The sequence below is a fragment of the Capra hircus genome, chromosome 4, assembly GCF_001704415.2.
Source record: "Capra hircus breed San Clemente chromosome 4, ASM170441v1, whole genome shotgun sequence".
Classification (NCBI taxonomy): Eukaryota; Metazoa; Chordata; class Mammalia; order Artiodactyla; family Bovidae; genus Capra; species Capra hircus.
In genome coordinates, this window is record NC_030811.1 from 79,940,584 (window position 1) to 79,962,445 (window position 21,862).

Below are 21,862 nucleotides of genomic sequence, written 5' to 3' on the forward strand. Positions count from 1 at the left end.
GCTCTAGGTGAGTGATCACTTCATCATGATTATCTGGGTCATGAAGACGTCTTTTGTACAGTTCTTCTGTGTATTCTTGCCACCTGTTCTTAATATCATCTGCTTCTGTTTGGTCCATACCATTTCTGTCCTTTATTGAGCCCATCCTTTCATGAAATGTTCCCTTGGTATCTCTAATTTTCTTGAAGAGATCTCTAGTCTTTCTCATTCTATTGTTTTCCTCTATTTCTTCCTCTATTTATCATTGAGGAAGGCTTTCTTATCTCTTCTTGCTATTCTTTGGAACTCTGCCTTCAAATGGGTGTATCTTTCCTTTTCTTCTTTGCTTTTCACTTCCCTTCTTTTCACAGCTATTTGTAAGGCCTATTTAGATAGCTATTTTGCTTTTTTGCACTTCTTTTTCTTGGCGGTGGTCTTGAACCCTGTCTCCTGTACAATGTCACGAACGTCCATCCATAGTTTATGAGGCACTCTGTCTATCAGATCTAGTCCCTTAAATCTATTTCTCACTTACACTGTATAGTCATCAGGAATTTGATTTAGGTCATACCTGAATGGTCTAGTGGTTTTCTCCACTTTCTTCAATTTCAGTATGAATCTAGCAATAAGGAGTTCACTTCTAAACATAAAGAAGTGTGTTTCACTCACTTTTATATACCTGTTGAATAAGATATTTAAATAACATATGATATTCTTAATATGTGGATTTAGAAAAGGGTACCAATAAACTTATTAATATCTACAGAAAACTCAACTAAGAGTTACATGTGAAGATAACAAACTTATGGTTACCAAGGCGTAAGTCGGCAGAGGGATAAATTGGGAGACTGGGATTGATATATACACACTACTATATATAAAACAGATAACCAATAAGGACCTACTGTATAACAGAGAATTCTACTCAATATTTTATAATGTCCCATATGGGAAAAGAATCTAAAAAAGAGTGGGTATATATATAACTGATTCACTTTGTTGTATAGCAGAAACTAACATAACATTCTACTATATTCCAATAAACACTAAAAACAAAACATATTTGTCATTTATGAAAATGTGTTTAAGGCAGCGAAATAGGAATTTAAAAACTTTTTCTGTAAAGGCCCAGACAGGAAATACTGCAGGCTTTGCAGGTCATACAGCCTCTGTGGCAGTAACCCCTACTCAGTTTTGTCACTGGAGCACAAAAGCAATTATAGACAATACTCAACAATTGGGTATGGCTGTGTTCCAAGAAACAATTGTTTATAAAACAGAGAGTGCAGTAGTACTGGCCTGTGTTTCATGGTTTGGTGATCCCTGCAGCAGAAGGTCGTTAAGTTTTACAGATCTTTATATCGTGAGTAATCATTTTTAGTAGCTTGTTTAACCTGATAGTTTCCTGGAACACTACAATTACACTAACACATTGCTTCCCTGGTGGCTCAGATGGCAAAGAGTCTGCCTGCAATGTGGGAGACCTGGGTTTGATCCCTGCATTGGGAAGATCCCCTGGCAGAAGGCATGGCTACCCACTCCAGTATTCTTGCCTGGAGAATCCCATGGATGGAGAAGCTTGGTTGGAGAAGCATGGCAGTCCAGGGGGTTGCAAACAGTCTCACACTTCTGAGTGACTAGCACACACATTACAGCTATGTAAAGTATATATCATACAAAACTGAGGCTACACAAAATAGATTCTCTTCAACTGACTGAACTGCTTTGCCACACAAACAAGAACCCTGACTTTGGGGGTTAGAGATCCATGTTAACATCTGAATGGGACTGCTCTGCTATCTGAATGATTAAATAAGGAGTATTAACCATATCTTGAATTGGTGGGGCCCAAACTCATTTATTTACTCTCTTCCCAGATTTTACTCATACTTGTTGGACAATGACATTCAGATTTGCTTTTCTTTTTATGGGTAGACATTTGCAAACTCAGGTTCTTAATATTTAAAAAATCCTTCTTCAATTTGGTTTTTATGTTTTGTGACAGCTGTTCTTGTTTCTATTATGAATAAATTTAAAATTCCTTTATCTTCTTTCTTTAAATATCATAGATGGAAAATTGCTTCTGGTGCCTGGGGTTTGAATTCCAGGCCCACCACTTACTGTGTGACCTTATAAAAATTAATTAACCCCTTCATTTCTTAGTTTCCTCATCTGTAAAATGAAGGTACTCATATTACCATCATACACTGGTTTTGAGGATTAAATAAGGTAATGCATTAGACAACTTAAAGAACTTTAGTTCTTTCCACATTGACTATACAGAGTAAGCCCTCAAATGTTAATTAAGACCTTGTAACTTTGATAGGTTATAATATCTGTGAGTTGATTGTCTTGTAACTCATAATTCTCCTCTGTCAAAATTAGTAGCTCTGGAAAGATTATTCACATTAATATGGAAAGCACTGAAAGTTCATTATTACCACATTGTAACTGTTTTATCCTAGATTTATATTTACCCTAGTTACAAAATAGAAAATAAATTTAAACTGTACATGGATGCTGGCAAAAGACACATGATACTCCTGGATCAAAGACAAAAGATTCTATTATAGTTCAGTAAAAAGCACAAGTCAGTTCCCCTAGACCTCAAGTCTCACACGGAGATCCAACAAGCTCAAATGGATGTTGGGCACACAGTGAGATTATACTGTAGCTCAGGAAGACTGAGTCTCAGGGATCCATCACTTTCACAGCAAGCAGTAAACAACACCTCTTATGGTTTAGGGGCAACAGTGAGATGTTATATCATTCCTCCAGGTTCACCACTGGAAACAAAAGCCCAAGAAAAGGCCCACGTAACAAGCAGCTAGGAGATTTCTTTCTTAGCACACTCATCAAGACAGGTAGAAAAACAAGAAGAATCTAGAAAAATGGCACTGATGAATCTATCTGCAGGGAGGGAATGGAGACAGAGATGTACAGAACGGACTAAAGGACAAAGTGGGGAAGGAAGAGAATGGGATGAATGAGAAAGTACCATTGACAAGTATATACTATCAGGTGTCAGACGGATGGCTGTTGGAAGTTGCTGTGCAGCACAGGGAGCCTGGTCTGGTGTCTGTGATGACCTGCAGGAGCGGGATAGAGGAAGGCAAGGTAAGCAAAAATATGACTGATTCATGTTGTTGTATGGCAGAAACCAACACAATATTGTAAAAATTAAAAAACAATTTTAAAGGAAATTTAAAAAATGATGATTACAAATACAAAGTGAATTTTTCAAAAATACTGTTGGATGTTGCTATTTTGCTTGCTTCACACAATTTATTTCTTGGTCTTAAAAAATCATTGTAATACTCTTAATCTGTAAAGCAATATAAAGTGCCGAGGGAAGAATGGAAAGAGGAAAGATACATACATCTGAATGCAGAGTTCCAAAGAATAGCAAGGAGAGATAAGAAAGCCTTCCTAAGGGATCAATGCATGAAATAGAGGAAAACAACAGAATATGAAAGGCTAGAGATCTCTTCAAGAAAATTAGAGAAACCAAGGGAACACTTAATGCAAAGATGGGCACAACAAAGGAAATAAATGGTAGGGACCTAACAGAAGCAGAAGATACTAAGAAGAGGTGGCAGAAATACACAGAAGAACTATACAAAAAAGATCTTCATGACCCAGATAACCATGATGGTGTGATCATGCACACAGAGCCAACATCCTGGAATGTGAAGTTAAGTGGGCCCTAGGAAGCATCATTACAAACAAAGCTAGTGGGGGTGATGGAGTTCCACTTGAACTATTTCAAATCCTAAAAGATGATGCTATGAAAGCGCTGCACTCAATATGCCAGCAAATGTGGAAAACTCAGCAGTGGCCACAGAACTGGAAAAGGGCAGTTTTCATTCCAATCCCAAAGAAAGGCAATGCCAAAGAATGTTCAATCTAACGCGCAGTTGCACTCATTTCACATGCTAACAAAGTAATGCTCAAAATTCTCCAAGCTAGGCTTCAGTGGTGCATGAACCAAGAACTACCAGATGTTCAAGCTAGATTTAGAAAAGACCGAGGCACCAGAGTCAAACTGACGACATCTGTTGGATCATAGAAAAGGCAAGACAATGCCAGAAAAACATCTATTTCTGCTTCATTGACTATGCTAAAGCTGTTGAACAACAAACTGGAAAATTCTTAAAGAGAATGAAAATAGCAGACCACTTTCTGTGCCTCCTGAGAAATCTATATGCATGTCAAGAAGCAACAGTTAGAACCAGAGATGGGAAAATAGACTGATTCCAAATTGGGAAAGGAGTATGTCAAGGCTGTATACTGTCACCCTGCTTATTTAACTTCTATGCAGGGTACATCATGTGAAGACAGGCTGGATGAATCACAAACTGGAATCAATACTGCCAGGAGAAATATCAATAACCTCAGATATGCAGATGACACTACCTTCATGGCAGAAAGCAAAGAGAAACTAAAGAGGCTCTTGATGAAGATGAAAGAGGAGAGCGAAAAAAGCTGGCTTGAAACTCAACATTCAAAAAATGAAGATAATGGTACCTGGTTCCATCACTTAATGGCAAAGAGATGGGAAACAATGGAAAACCATGACAGACTTTATTTTCTTGGGCTCCAAAATCACTGCAGATGGTGACTGCAGCCATGAAATTAAAAGACACTTGCTCCTTGGAAGAATAGCTATGACCAACCTACACAGCACATTAAAACGCAGGGACATTACTTTGCCAACAAAGGTCCATCTAGTCAAAGCTATGATTTTTCCAGTAATTATATACAGATGTGAGAGTTGGACCATAAAGAAGGGTGGGTGCTGAAGACTTAATGCTTTTGAACTGTGGTGCTGGAGAGGACTCTTGAGAGTCCCTTGGACAGCAAGGAGATCAAACCAGTCAGTCTAAAGCTGAAGCTGCAATACTTTGGCCACCTGATGAGAAGAGCCAACTCATTACAAAAGACCCTGATGATGTGAACGACTGAACGCAGGAGTAGAAGGGGATGACAGAGGATGAGATGGCTGGATGGCATCACTGACTTAATGGACATGAGTTTGAGCAAGCTCCAGGAGTTGGTTAAAGAAAGGGAAGCCTGCTGTGCTGCAGTCCATGGGGCTTCAAGGAGTTAGACACGACTGAGTGGCTGAATAACACAAGAGCAGAGTAAGGTACACAAAATGTTCTCAGTATTTGAAATGGTTGTTTTCTCTGTTCTTTGCTTGCACTGACATGCTAACTTTTATCATCTGATTATAGTAGTAACAGCACTATTTTATTAACTTTTTGTACCACATGACACTTTCCTGTAACTACATAGCTACTATTTAAGTGGATTCTAAACATGACTTCAATTTCCTTCTGTAACTTTCTGAAACGTCCCTTAAATGTGAAATATCTTACTAATGGTAATCTTCCTTTACACTGAATGCATCCTCATTCTGTGGGAAACTCTATTCACCATTGTGCAATATCTAGATTATTATGAAATTCAGAAGATATCAATCTGTTAATGCCATGGCAATTTTCTTCATTAAAAGGAGATAAGGAGTACTGTCAGCTGTGGCAGAGACAGAGGTGGCCCCAAATATTTTGTCCACTCTCCTGCATCTCTCAGACCCCTACAATTAGGCGCAGTTATGCAGTAAATTCTGGCTGAGTCTATGGATGGAAGTTCTATGCAATGCTTCCTAGGAAGTGCCACACAATGCTCTCTAGGAGGCACTGCAGAGCACTCAGGTTCTTATCACCTGCTGCTACACCTGACAATATGCAGAGATTCCCATCAGCATGGCTTCCTGGGTAATGGTGTGGAGCACTGCCTCAGCAGCAAGTGTTATGAGAAAGTAATAAATTACTGTCATGTTAAGCCATGGAGAGTTTGCTAAGTTATATTACCATTAAAAAAAAAAAACTTAAAATAATAAAAAGCCTTCCCCAAAGCAAAGTTTTTAGGGTTCTCTTTGAAGTCATCAACAGCCTATATATTACCTGTGTAATAATCTGGAAACCTTGAAGAACCTTATATTTAAGGACTAAAATATCCTGTAGTAACATTTACTAAATGGTATAACTTAGAACACTAGTTCTGGGGTATGATAACAGATACTATATGGGAAAATTTGGTCCTCTGGGTAAATATATGGGAAAAATTGCAAACTAAATAGCCCTTCTGAGGAGTCACCAAACATATAAGCATGACATATGTTCCACCAATATTCCTTTAATCCAGTTTTCTAAACATAAGCATGGAATACAATTTTTCCATTCAATATTTAAGGTAGCAACTTACAGAATTCTAATTTTGGAAAGCTAACATGGGGAAAAGTTTAGTACTTCTTTTCAATAGGGCTGCTAAGTGATAGAGGGATTATGTGTATTTCATATACTTCAAGAGCTTCAGATAAATGGGCACAGTATAAGGAAGATAAAGAGGTTATATGTTGGCTCAAAAAAGAAGCCTCTTTACTCCTAATGAAGTGCTTGGATGGACACAAACAAGGACAACCCTCAACTTCAGCTGGCAGCATTCAAGCTCCAAATTGGAATCATTTATTTGAGTGGGTGCCTAAAGCATTTGAACCTTAACTTTTCAGTCCTGACACAAATTTTCTGTTGCAGAGAGGATGTGGAGACAAGGGAGCCCTCCTATACTTTGGTGGGAATATAATTGGTACAGGCACTATAGAGAATAGTAGGGAGGTTCCTTAAAAACCAAAAATAATAGATGTACCATATAACCCTGCAATCCCACTCCTGGGCATATATCCAGAGAAAAATATGATCTGAAAGGATACAGGCACCTCAATGTTTATTGCAGCACTGTTTGCAATAGCCAAGTCATGGAAGTAACCTAGATGTCCATCAGCAGAGGAATGGACAAAGAAGAAATGGTACATATATGCAGTGGAATACTACTCAGCCATTAAAAAGAGTGAGATACTGTCATTTTAAGCAACATGGATGGACCTAAAGATTGTCATAATAGGTGAAGTAAGTCAGACAGAGAGGGAGAAATACCATATGACATTCCTTATATGTGGAACATAAAAATAAATTATACAAATGAATGTACTTACAAAACAGAAAGAGATCAACAGAGAAACTGGGGGAAGGTGGGGGAAGGGATAGTTAGGGAGTTTGGGATGGACGTGTACACATGTACACACTGCTATATTTAAAACAGATAACCAACAAGGACCTAATGTAAAGCACATGAAACTCCACTCAATGTTCTGTGACAGCCTGGATGGGAGCGGAGTTTAGGGGAGAATAGACACATGTACCTGTATGGCTGAGTTCCTTCCCTGTTCACCTGAAACTATCAAACAATTAACATTGTTTCTTTATGGTCTATACCCAAATACAAAATAAAAAGTTTAAAAGACAAAAAAAATTTCCTGTTACATATAAAATTTTGAGGCAGATAGACAAAGGGAAGCACAAGGTATACACACACATAAGCATGCATACATGTGCACACGTGTGGATATATGTGTGCACATACAAATGTATGTATATATAGATAAGAACATAAAAATGATTTTTTTCGCTCTCCTTAGAGAGTTGAGTCAGCTGTGCAAACAAGTAAAGATGATGTCTGCCAAGATTTTTAGGTAGCCTTTGAAATTACATATTGATCTAACTCTGCCCACATGAGAGCTATCCACATATACTGAGGCTCTCTCACTTTAATCTGTCTTTTACACACAGCTCCTAACACAGCTTCTATGAAATATATGGGTAAGTTTATTTTATATCTTTGATGAAGTAGGTTTACTTTCATCCTGTGTTTTTATTCATTAGACTACATGGCTTAAGTCTAAACTTTAATGACCTTGATATTATGCGTTTTATCTTTAGCAATGTCCTTGAAATTTTCTTTTAAAAGTTGTATAGAAACCTCAATTTTAATATCTCAAGCTTTCACTGGCATTATTGTGTACTTAATATGCTTTGTGTATTTAATATTCTCTTTTTAAACTGTGTACACATATATTTATTTTTATTCCTGCATGTGAAGCCCCTACTCACAATATGAATCAGGTAGAGCCTACTGCTGCCTTAATACTTCTGTAAATGAACAAGGCAGTGATTGAAAATATAGGTGTTCATGTATATATAGATACATACACACATAATTATGTGTGCTATACACACATATGCACAAACATGTGTGTGTAAATATCCATGATTAGTTACCCCAAGGATAAAAGTGACGACACAAATTTTACCTTATTGTTTTATACTGGTAACTAATACTGTGAAATACTTTACAGTGTATGTGTACTTAACAGGTCTTTAGGATAAAATTTGTTTTATTTAATCTCAAAATAATTTTATTACTTGCCACATACAGAATATACTCATTTTTATTTCTTGTCTGTTGAATTTAGATATAACTTTCTAACATCAGGTTATTTAAAATTGTTATTCAGTTTGTACAAATGTCTTAAAAAGAATATGTAAAGTTAGGTATTGACCAAGAACTAATTTATATATGTGTATATATATATTTTTTCTTTTAGAAAAGTATATGGGCTCTTCAGTCAGATGATTGGGGTTTTAATCCTTGTTTTGGCATATATTAGTTGTGTGATCTCAACTAGTTGTCTAAAGAACATACAAGGTCAATGAGATAACTTATGTGAAACACTTTTTTCAATAATTGACAGAGAGTAAGCTCCCAATACATGTTAACTCTGTGACCATATCATCATTAAAATGTATAGGTCTTTGACTGCCCATACAATCTAGAATTGCAAAGCATATTAAAATTCTTTTCACTCGTTAGACTACAAAAAAAGAATGAATCACTTAAACATTTATGTTTACTATATAAAATCTGTATTCATCTTTACATCTTAAATTTAAATCTACCTTATGAATTAATCTTCAGCTTGAGACTGTAGGTAGGCTCTATAGTCAGTTTCTTTAACAAGAAAGAAAATCAGGAATATGATGACTGTATGAAGCTCAGTTCACAAAACCTATTATTATTAATAGAGCTGTGGTCAGAAACTGGACTCTGTGATCCCCCGTCTAGAACTCTTTATTATGCATCTGTCATCTGCTTCCTAAATATGTTGTAATATTTACAATTACACAATGTACTTTACTCTTCCTCTTTCACTTCACAAGGGATAAAGTCCATGACTCAGCTGATTGAGAAATACTGTCCTAAAGGATTTTCTGAAACCATACAAAAGCTAGAAGAAAGTTTATTAAAGTTTATAAAAGAAAGTTTATTTATTAAATTTCATAAAAATTAAAATTTTAATAATCTTAAAAATAAAGTTTAAAATATAAAAAAAAATCTTTTTTAAAGGGTCAAATGTTAAAAGAGTAGCTATTTCATTATTAATTAATAAGGACAAATTAACCCCAAGGAAAAAAAAGATGAGCAAGTAGATTAGCAGAATTACTTTAAAATACATGCCAATATAATTAATAGGTTAAACTTCACTAAATTATTTACCAATAAAAAATAAAGTTCAGTATGAACCAGTGTGTGTGATATATTGAGACAGGCATTTGCAAACACTGCTGGGTATATGTATAAAAAGAAATTTGCTAATACTCTTTCTACCTAAAGAAAGTATGTATTATTGATCCAGAAATTTCACTTTTGCTGTTTACTAGGCCCAAGTACAAAAATAAAACCACACGTATGAATTTTTAGTATTGTTTTTAAAGTTCCATTAGATACGATATGGGTTATTTAAAACACAATACACTTTTATTATGGACTATTTTTCTATAATTGAAAAAAAAGTTAACATTACTCATAATATGAGAATATCTCCAAGTACCTGATATTAAAAGAGGCAAGTAACAGAAGTTATTTATGATTCACTGTATGCACTAGTCCATATACATATGGATATAAGTTTATGGGCAAACTCTTTGCAACCCCAAGGACTGTAGCTTGCCAGGCTCCTACATCCATAGGATTCTCCAGGCAAGAATATTGGAGTGGGTTGCCATTTCCTCCCACAGGGGATCGAACCCTCATCTCCTATGTTTCCTGTACTTGCAGGCAGGTTCTTTACCACTAGCGCCACCTGGGAGGGTCTTTCTCTCAAAGTGCAAGGCCTTTTATTTGGTCAGATTTTAAAATAATGACTTTATTTTAAAGTAACTTATGTATACACTTTTTTTTTTTTTACATTAAAAGTTCATCCTAAATAGTAGAATTACTTAAGTGTTATGTGATGATTGTCTTTTTATCTGAAAAGATTGAAGATAAATTTAATGATTTTTAGTTTGCATAGCAGAATTTTTCTGTGGTCATGAAACTTCTGTAAAACTAACAGAAAATGATAGTGAAGAACTTCCAGTTAGAACAATAGGCTATTTCGTTTTTTAAAGTTTGTTTGTCATCCTTGTTGACTGACAGTCTCCAGTTTTGTTTTGCAGTTATTAGCCTCAACACCCTTTCGATTAATGCTGTATGGGAAAGTGTACTTTATTTAAACTTCATGAAATGAGTTTTTCAAGTTATATCATGCAGGAAAGTCAGACTGATAATTCTTTCATCTGCACTTCCTATCCATCCCCAGGTCTTAGTTTATCATCTGAAATAATGATTGTGTAGTAAAAGTGTATTAAAGGCCACTCAGCAAGTTAGTTCCTCTTGTCTCTCTGATATGCTTGGATGGAAAAGGTGTGTGATACACGCACACAAAGAGCTGCAGAGGATCTCAGATATGGGCAATGGATCTTCACCAGAATACAAAAAGCAGACTCTTAGGATCCATATCAGTACTGAGATGAATGTGGGTTTCTCTCTTTTTCTTTAAATTTCTCTTGCAACAAAACACTGAGATGTGGCATTGTCTATCTCTCTCTTTTTTTTCCTTAAAGCATATTTAAACTTACAAACTTTATGTAATCATAAACTGAAATCAGGATTTCAGTGTAGGGTTTTCTAGGGAATATCATTTGGTCCTACTAAGAATTAACTGTTCACATGTTGGAGCATTTGACTGAAAAATCCTTTATAACCTTTTTTAAAGGTGAGTCAATGTTTCTTTCATTTATTAATAAAAGATTTCTATCCTCCAAATTGTAGGAGATGACACTACTATATAAAAACTCTTAAGAAGTTACAGAACAAGAATAGCAAGCAGGAATTTTCTTAAGGTCATCAGGCTTTTTAAAAAAAATCAGGTTTGTATTGTTTTATAACTTATCAATCTTCTTAATTTTTATTTGTAAAAAAATTATTAAAACCTTGTCCACTAGTCTATGGCATTTTGATTGTTTAAAATCTTATGTTTATCTGTACATATTTGTGAATATTTAAAATAATATACTATCCAATGTGATTAACTACAGAACTTTCATTGTCTACTTAAGCTATTTATACATGATTTTTCATTTAAATTATGAATGAAAATCAGTATTAATAAAAATAAATATAGAATTATTTCTTATAAATGATTTGTTACTCTTATAGCAACATGCTTTCTTCTATGCAATTATTAACTACTTATTATTTTAGAGTTATTAGTTTAACTTTCTATCTAAATTATCCAATTTTTGGTGAATCTGACATTTGTCTACATGGCAAAATGCAATGTGTTCTTGGATATGTTATTTTTAAGTGAACAAAGCTATTATAATTGCACTGGGAATGGTAAATTGTATTAATTTCAAATAATGATTCTAAATTTAATAATTTTTTATAATTTATATAATTTTATATAAATTATATAAAACTTGGTAACATAATAAAAACAAATCAGAATGAATGATTTTAGCTATTTAGGAAGCTTATGACAAATATCAGTGCATTATTTTCCTAAGTGATGATACCAAGTTTAAATAAGAATAAATCATTTTGAAGAAATTTAAAATTATAATTTAATTAGTATTGGAATTCATACATAACTGTAATGGCATAAATTTTCTATATCTCAGTTTCTGGAATTATCAAGTTATATATTGAAAGGTATTTTCAAAAATTTTGCAAGTACTTTTCAGTCTTTTCTTCACTATGTGGTATTAAAATAGTAAAGGAAACATTGCTTTTAATATCGGTTCAAAAATGATCAAAAAACTGCAAAAATTTTGTCATCCGGAAGGTCCAGTGGTCAACTGGGTTTTGAGAAGAAAAATACATATAATTTTTTTTTTTCATTTACCAGAATCATTATAAGACCAGAAAGATAAATCCAATATATAATCACCAGAGAGCAGATTAGCCTGGGAGGATCTCAAATGAAAATATTTGGCAAAGTTTATTCAAATATATTTGAATCATGGATTCTTTGGTCCTGAAGAATTGGTTCTCTATGTTCTGATTTAATCACAAGGTGTTTTCCTTTTTCTTTTTTTTCTTGGTTCACTGGCCCAAGTCATACCTGAAAGTTTCAAAGAGCACTGTTCTAAGCTAGAAGCTGCAATTTCATTTGCATGATAGTTTCTGTATATATAAAGGACAAATCATCTCATCAGATTTTATGGTAGTCTCACGTGTTTTGCAAATAATCATTTCTACTTGTGTAAAATATGTTTATTAGATTTTAAAAAATAATACTTGGTCAATATGCAATAATATTTTACTGTTATGATTGCTTAAAATAATGTCATAATAACATTTGAAATAAAAATAACGTGGTGTGATAGGAATTTTTATCTCATTTAACCTGATTTGACATTTGAAATTTGAAAAGACCCTGATACTGGGAAAGATTGAAGGTGGGAGGAAAAGGGGATATCAGTGGATGAGATGGTTGGATGGCATCACCGACTCAATGGACATGAGTTTGAGTAAGCTCTGAGAGTTGGTGATAGACAGGGAAGCCTGGCGTGCTTCAGTCCTTGGGGTCACAAAGAGTCAGACACGACTGAGCTGAACTGACATTTGAAAGGTACATGATATATATTATATCCAGTTAGAGAAAATTGAGCCACAGAGAAACTATATAATATTAAGACCCAGAATTGACCTAAATTACTTGACTTCAAAGCCCAGAATAAAATGTATAATCTCTGAAATGGTAGAGCGAATCTCCCTACAGACTCAAGAAAGGTATAAAATAGTTACACCTTATAGATCAAATTTGCCTCTTTATTTTCTCTTCTTGATCTGGTGGTGGTGGTTTAGTCACTAAGTCGTGTCCGACTTTTGCGACCCCATGGGCTGTAGCCCGCCAGGCTCCATTGTCCATGGATTCTCCAAGGGAGAATACTGGAGTCTGTTGCCATTTCCTTCCTGACTTAAGTCCAAATAATTAAGTTTTCATTCCCAAACCTGTGATTATTCTTCGTTTCCTAAATTTAAGCACTTTAAGCAAGCAATAAATTGCTACAGATAATTATATCTTACTGTTTCTTATGACAAACAAATAACAATGAACAAAACTTAATTTAAAGTTAGCAAGTAAAATAAAATTCAATATGTAAGAAGCTACATTATTAAGACAACCAAACATGTAAGGCAGATATATTAATGCTGTGTATAGCTGCATTTGAGAGAAGAGTGGATACAAACAACATTGCTTTTTGAATATAAAATTAGTGGAAAAGCAGCTGAGTAGAATGTGCTGAGTAACTTGAACTTTTCTCTTATGTACTCAGGGTATGTCTTGCATAATGTGTTTGTCCCTCTTTTGCTGCAGGTGAACAAAACTACAGGTAACCCTTGAACATAAGAGGTTTAAACTTGTGGGTGTACTTTTACACAGAATTTTTTCAATAAATATCACAGTACTACCTGATCCACAATATGTAGCTGGCTGGATGCATGGATGCAGAGCCACAGATAAGAAGGGCTACACTGTTTGTCATACCGGGATTTTCCACTGTGTACAGGGTCTGTGTCTGTAACCCTTCTGTGCTGTTCAAAGGTCAACTCTATTTGGAATTTTGTAGTATGAAGCATAAGGTTAAAGTACGATTAGAATGGCAACATTCACTTGTGGTGACAAGATCCTGAAGCATAATAAATGAACACAAGTACAGCAGTCCCTCTTTTTTCCAGAGGTGTGGGCAGATACCTTCTAAAACCTTCGTGTGGCTGAAATCACAGATAGCACCAAACCATAAGTAGAACTTCCCCTTATTCTATGGTTTCAGTTACACTCAGTTGACCTTATTTGACCTTGGGTAAGTGAAACCATAGAGAGCAAACCTGCTGATAGAGCGGGACAAAACTCATGTGAAATATCTTGTCTATTCTTAAAAAAAAAGGAAACTTATATCAAGATAACAAAGTGAGTCAGGGAGTCCAAAATTTGAAAAAGTAGATAAATTCAATCTCACCTTTCAGTATATGTATGCAGGAATGTTACAGCAAAACTTCTTTCTTTGTTTATATGATCCAGACCAGTGTTAGACTAGTAACTGCCTAACCATGCAATTCAACAGAATAAATTACTGTTTTCTTGCAATTGACTTATTAGCAGTGTGCTGTGCGAACTATTTCACTACAATTTTAGGTCAAAGCAGATAGAACCTAGGCAGTACCCAGTGGGCCCATGACTTGATATCTCTGGGCTCAGGGTCCTTGAAAGTCATAATAATGAGTTCTCAGGTTTTGAGAGGAAGACACTGAAGAGCCTGTTGTTCCCTGGATCATAAAGTGGACGTTCTTGGGACCCTTCCCTGTAGTCCACGGGGCTGCTTGAGTAAAGGGAAATGATTCAGGGATAGGTCTCGTATATTCTCGACTATGACAGCATATAGTCCAAAAACAGGCAAATATTCACATATATACAATTTTAGAAACAGTAGTTCAGTAATGTTTAGAACAATTCATATTCCATCTGTTAGAATCGCAAAGGACATTAATATTGACTAATTTTATGGTTCCATGAAAACTGTAAGGGGATGGACAATTATACTTAGCAAAGGGGATTCTTCCTGAGAATTATCTAGTCATTATTATCAGGTTTACATAACTTGTTTCATCGCATTATGACCACCCTGGCCAAAGCCATAAAAGGTAACCCTCCATCCCAAGAAATTAATTAAAAACCCCACTCTAACTACTTAGGAACACATAAAATTCCACAGGAAAAATGAATCATTTGTTCCACCTTGTGTGGTGTTTGTTTACGTTGGAAAAATCATGTGATACTAATGATGATATACATTTCATCAGGACCTCAGTGTGAATCCATTTGTTCATCCTAATATACAGTGGAAGAATCTTCGGTATCAGGCACAGGCGAGGGAAATCATAAAGGATAAAAAATAAATAAATTGCCCTGAAAAATTGCTTATAATTCTGTCTTTCTACATTTTGGGGAAAATCTAATTTTTCTTATTTCCTTACCTATGCAATTAATTCTTTAAAAAAACTAAATGGTTCTTCAAGTGGACAGAAATAGTCATAAAATCATCATAGTGGTATTTCTACCACAACAAAGCTGGGGAGGGAAAACCTGAGATCATAACAAATTATAATTTTTATTATCTTCACAAGATGGAAAAAAATGTTTTTTCTGTCTTTTGTGTCTGTAGCATCCATTCTGTTGGCATTTTTATTTTCCTTTGTCAGGGCATTTTGAAGTAGGGAAATTTTGTAAGTTACAAAACACATTCCATTTATCAATGTTAGGTCAATCCCATAATGAAAAATGCTGTTGCAACCAAAATATCTCAGATGAACATGTTTTCAAATATCAGAATAATATATTCTTTGTTACAATAGGATCTACTCATTCTACCTAGAATTTCCCTGCAAGAAGAATGGGCTGCAATCGAAACTGCGGGCTCATCACTGGTGCTGTCATTGGTGCGGTTGTGGCTCTGTTCGGAGGGATTCTAATGCCAGTTGGAGACATGCTTATTGAGAAGACAGTTAAAAAGGTACAAGTACTATCAAGAATATTTCTTGTCATTTTGATTCATTCCATTTTTATCCCCATTTTGCTTAGGGTGCCTCTTTTGTATTTCACTTTAACTGGCAATTTTTGGTCTCCAACATAATAAACCACTGAAACTCTATATTATTGAGAAATGGTCATAGGATGATTCGTATTCTATACTAATGCACTGTCATCTTAAATCTAAATATCCAATTGATTAAAAAACTATTATAGGTATACAGGTAAATAGAAGTAGTGGCTTTTAATTATGTTCAAAGATTATGTTGATATGCTTTTTTGTACACATATATACCATTTTTATTGAAAGAAAGATTCTTTACATTCTTCAGTACTTCAAAATTTTCTAAAGTTTCACATACATGATTTCATCAGTTCAGTTCAGTCGCTCAGTTGTGTACGACTCTTTGCGACCTCATGGACTGCAGCACGCCAGGCCTCCCTGTCCATCACCAACTCCCAGAGTTCACTCAAACTCATGTCCATAGAGTCAGTGATGCCATCCAGCCATCTCATCCTCTGTCGTCCCCTTCTCCTCCTGCCCCCAATTCCTCCCAGCATCAGAGTCTTTTCCAAAGAGTCAGCTCTTCGCATGAGGTGGCTAAAGTATTGGAGTTTCAGCTTCAGCATCAGTCCTTCCAAAGAACACCCATGATTTTATGTAATTCCATAATAAACATTTTCTCCTATTTTTATGTTGCTCCAACTTCTCTCCTCACTGGTAACCACTTTGTTCTCTATGTCCACGAATCTGTTTCTTTTTTTACTCACTAGTTTGCTGTATTTTTTTAGATTCCACTATAAGTAATATCACGAGCTTCCCTGGTGGCTCAGATGGTAAAGAATTTGCCTGCAATGCAGGAGACCCGGGTTTGATCACTGGGTTGGGAAGACACCCTGGAGACAGGAATGGCGACCCACTCCAGTATCCTTGCCTGGAGAATTCTATGGATAGAGGAGCCTTGTAGGCGACGGTCCATGGAGTTGCAAAGAGTCAGACATGACTCGTGACTAACGCTTTTACTTTTCCTAATATCATATAGTATTTGTTTTTCTCTGTCTGATTAATTTCACTTAGCATAATGGCATCCACATTCATCCATGTCGCTTCAACTGGCAAAATTTCATTCCTTCCCTATGTCTGAGTAATATTCCACTGCGTATAGATACCAAATCTTCTTTATCCATTCATCTCCTGGCGGACGTGTAGGTTGCTTTCATACTTTGGCAACTGTAAATAATGCAACTATGACCATTGGGGAGCATGCATCTTTTCAAATTAGTGTTTTTGTTGAATACATATCCAGGGATGGAAATGCTGGGTCATATAGAGTTCTTTATTTAGATTTTGTGGGCACCTCCACCCTTGTTGAATCAATTTACATTCTCTCCAACAATGTATGAGGGTTCCCTTTTTTCTACATCCTCACCAACATTTATTATTTGTGTTCATCAGAGATACTGGCCTTCAATTTTCTTTTTTTGTAATATATTTGTCTGGTTCTGGTATCAGGGTGATGCTGGCCTCACAGAATGAGTTTGGAAGTAACTCTTTCCTCTGCAATTTTGTGGAATAGTATGAGAAGGATAGGTTTCAATTATTTTGTAAATGTTTAGTAGAGCTCACCTGTAAAGCCATCTGATCCTCAAATTTTGTTGCAAGTTTTTAAATTACTAATTTAATTACATTATTGGTAATTGGTCTGTTCATATTTCCTATTTCTTCCTGGCTCAGTCTTGGGAGTATGTATCTTTCTAAGAATTTTTCCATTTTTTAGTCTAGATTATTCATTTTATTGGTATATAGTTGTTCATAGTAGTCTCCTATGATTTTGGGTATTTCTGTGGTGTTGGTTGTAACTTCTTTTTCATTTCTGATTTTACTAATTTGGGCCATTTCTCTTTTTTTCTGATGAGTCTAGCTAAAGGCTTATCATTTTTAATTATTGTTTTCAAGAGCTAGTTTTTAGTTTCATTGGGTTTTTTTTAGTATCTATTTCATTTATTTCTGCTCTTTTCTTTATGATTTCTTTCCTTCTACTATCATTGGGTAAACGTTTATTCCTCTCTTTCTAACTCCTTTAGGTGTCTGGCTAGGTTGCTTAACTGAGATTTGTTTGTTTGTTTGTTTCCTGATGTAAACCTGTATAGCTATAAAATTTCTGTTAGAACTGCTTTGCTGCATCCCTTAAGTTTTGAATTGTCGTGCTTTCATTTTCCTTTGTTTTCAGGTGACTTTATATTTCCTCAGAGATCCATTAGTCATTAAGAAGCATATTATTTAGCCTCTACATGGCTTGTTTTTGTGGCTCTTTTTCATGCCATTTAAGACTCCCTTTTAGAAAGATTATTGCTCATTCTGCAGTAATTACTGTCAGTCTGCACTAACAAAAGGCACTATGGTCTAGTGTGGCAGAATACACAGAACTGATGGGTGATGGGATGCACTGGGATAAAAGGATTAAACAGGGAGAGGGAGGAGTAAAAATTGCAAACAGTAAGATATCCAACTGAGTTACTGAAGGAAATGTATTCCCTGGAAGAATAAAAGAGAGGTTTTACAAGTAATTTGATATGAACATCAGTATGTATTTCAAAGGTTGGTGCTCAGATAGATTTTATCATTACTGTAGAGATTACATATAAAACTGGACAGCAGGTTTGCTTTCTGGAGAGTCTGAATGTAGAAACAAAAGGTCAGAGAAACTGGCCAACAGTAGGAGCAGCATTTCTGAATTATATGTAAACCCAGCAGTAAAGAATCCGCCTGTAATTCTGGAGACACGGGTTTGATCCCTGGGTCAGGAAGATCCCTGAAGAAGGAAATGGCTACTTTCTTCAGTATTCTTGTCTGGGAAATCCCATGGACAGAGGAGTCTGGCAGACCAGAGCCCATGGGGTCACAAGAGCTGGACATGACTGAGCAACTAAACCATCACCACCACAGTGAGCCAAGTGCCTTACCTCTACCTCAAGAGCACTTAGTTTTATGCTGTTTATTTTACAAATATATACAAGTTTTAGTACTGGTCAGTTTTTGTTTACCATTGAAATCATTACCATTACTAGCTTCATTAAATGGACTAATACCAAATTGGGAAAGTTATTATCTGCATACAAACACCATTTAAAAAAAAAAGGAAGTAGAATTAAAGTACCTAATTTTAACAGATCAGAATATCATCTCATGATGTTACCTAACTTTTAAAGTATAGATCTGGGACTCTATGATTCCTTTCAATTCTGAAAGATGATACCCTAACTCTAGCATTTGAAATGGCCTAAAACAATTGATTAATTTATATATATACATATATATATATATATGTGTGTGTGTGTGTATATATATATATATTTACTTTATTTCTAAGCAGCTTTTTAAGGACTGCATGGTAGAAACTTTTTCCTAACAATATTTTAGACTATGATTCCTAGCAAATTTATGTGGAGACGGCAGCCTTATACAATCTTGCTAGATAAACTAAAAGTCAATGGTATGAGTTGCCATGAATGTGGAAAGCAGAAACTGCCAAAGGGCTTTAGAAAAAGGACAAAGTTTTGCCAGTTTTTATGAAGGATAATTCATGACCTTGACATTGTTCATATCATTTGATAAATGTTTAGAGATTATTGTATAACAAAAGTAATTTTACATAATTTTTAAAATTTCCCTATGATATTCACTACAGAACACAAGGAAATGAATTAATTTCTTTCTCTCAGCATGCACACACATACATGTTCATAATGCATACACATATAAGAAAATTTTCTGAACACAGAAACTGCTTGCAACTGATTGCAAATAGAATATTTTGGTACTCAGGAGAGGAGATGAAAAGTATTTTCACTATATTTCTGCTTTTTAAGAAGCTTTAATTTCCCTGGATGGAGAATAAACATAAAAATGATAAAACAGCAAGAAAAGAACTTATAATTTTACATGAGTTATTGCCACATAAGTGGTTTATACAGTAATATGAAGAACAAACTAGTTAAAGAAATCTAAGAAAGTAAGTAAGACCAGAAGTCTCCCCTCTAATGGGTGGATAGAATTTGTATAATAACAGTAGTCAAGGTTTACTGGTGGGAACAGCACGACACTGGAGTGAATGACCTGATTCTCCATTCAATTCAGTCGCTCATTTGTGTCTTACTCTTTGGGACCTCAGGCTTCCCTGTCCATCACCAACTCCCGGAGCTTGCTCAGACTCACGTCCATTGAGGCAGTGATGCCCTCCAACCATCTCGTCCTTTGTTGTCCCCTTCTCCTCATGCCTTCAATCATTCCCAGCATCAGGGTCTTTTCCAAGGAGTCAGATCTTCGTAACAATGGCCAAAGTATTGGAGCTTCAGCATCAGTTATTCAAATGAATATTCAGGATTGATTTCCTTTAGGATGGACTGATTTGATGTCCTTGAGGTCCAAGGGACTCTTAAGAATCATCTCTAACACCACAGTTCAAAAGCATCAGTTCTTTGGCATTCAACCTTCTTTATGGTCCAACTCTCACATCCATACACGACTATCGGAAAAACCATAGTTTTGACTAGACAGACTTTTGTTGCCAAAGTAGTGTCTCTGCTTCTTAATATGCTATCTATGTTTGTCATAGCTTTTCTTCCAAGGAGAAAACATTGTTTAATTTCATGGCTGCAGTCAACATTTGAAGTGATTTTGGAGCCCAAGAAAATAAAGTCTCTCACTGTTTCCCCATCTATTTGCCATGAAGTGATTGGACCAGATGCCCTGATCTTAGTTTCTCGAATGTTGAGTTTTAAGCCAGCTTTTTCACTCTCCTTTCACCTTCATCAAGAAGCTCTTTAATTCCTCTTTACTTTCTGTGATAAGGGTCAGTGTCTTCTGTGTATTTGAGATTATTGATATTTCTCCTAGCAATCTTAATTCCAGCTTGCGCTTCATCCAGCCTGGCACTTCACATGATGTACTCTGCATAGAAGTTATATAAGCAGGGTGACAATATACAGTCTTGACATACTCCTTTCCTTTCTCAATTTGGAACCATTCTGTTGTTCCATGTCCAGTTCTAACCGTTGCTTCTTGACATGCCCACAGATTTCTCAGGAGGCACAGAAGGTAGTCTGATATTCTCATCTCTTTAAGGATTTTCCAGTTAGTTGTGATCCACACACTCAAAGGCTTTGGCATAGTCAATAAAGTACATGTTTTTCTGGAACTTTGCTTTTACTATGATTCAATGGATATTGGCAGTTTGATCTCTGGTTGCTCTGCCTTTTCTAAAACCAGCTTGAACATCTGGATATTCTCGGTTCATGTACTGTTGAAGCCTAGCTTGGAGAAATTAGAGAATTATTTTGCTAGCATATGAGATGAGTACAGCTGTGCAGTAGTTTGAACATTTTTTGGCATTGCCTTTCTTTGGGATTGGAATGAAAATGTACCTTTTTCTGTTCTGTGACCACCGCTGAGCTTTCCAAATTTGCTGGCATATTGAGTGCAGCACTTTAGCAGCAGCATCTTTTAGGATTTGAAATAGCTCAACTGAAATTGCATCACCTCCACTAGCTTCTTTCATAGTGATGCTTCCTAAGGCCCACTTGACTTAGCACTCCAGGATGTCTGGCTCTAGATAACCATCGTGGTTATCTAGGTCATTAAGATCTTTATTGTATAGTTTTTCTGTGTATTCTTGCCACTTCTTGTTAATATCTTCTGTTAGATCCATACCATTTCTGTCCTTTATTGTGCCCATCACTGCATGAAATGCTCCCTTGGTATCTCTCATTTTCTTGAAGAGATCTCTAGCCTTTTACATTCTATTGTTTTCCTCCATTCTTTGCATTCTCCATTATCTACTATTAAGTTGTCATACAGGATTGAATCAGACATCTGTTTTCTATAGACCCCTAAAAAATGGATGGGATTAGGTGACCCTAACTCTAACATCTGATAATTCAATGCATACATTTCAGTTTTGTATTTCCACTTTCCCAGTTGAAAAAAAAAATCTACAAATGAACTATTAAGGAAAAATGATTCATAGCCTTCAGGAGAAAAAAAACCATGATATGCTTATACTGTGT

The 21,862-nt window shown here is 35.5% G+C and overlaps 1 protein-coding gene across 7 annotated transcripts in view; it reads left to right on the top strand.

Moving 5' to 3' along the window:
- Positions 7,612-21,862, top strand: part of LOC100860959 (CD36-like protein) — a 39,897-nt gene continuing 25,646 nt past the window's right edge. The window contains exons 1-4 of one of the 7 annotated variants that reach the window (XM_013963209.2): positions 7,612-7,700; positions 11,032-11,129; positions 13,545-13,601; positions 15,622-15,779. In XM_013963209.2, the coding sequence (XP_013818663.1) occupies positions 15,660-15,779 (120 nt within the window). In that variant the 5' untranslated portion in view covers positions 7,612-7,700; positions 11,032-11,129; positions 13,545-13,601; positions 15,622-15,659. 7 annotated transcript variants of the gene reach the window in all.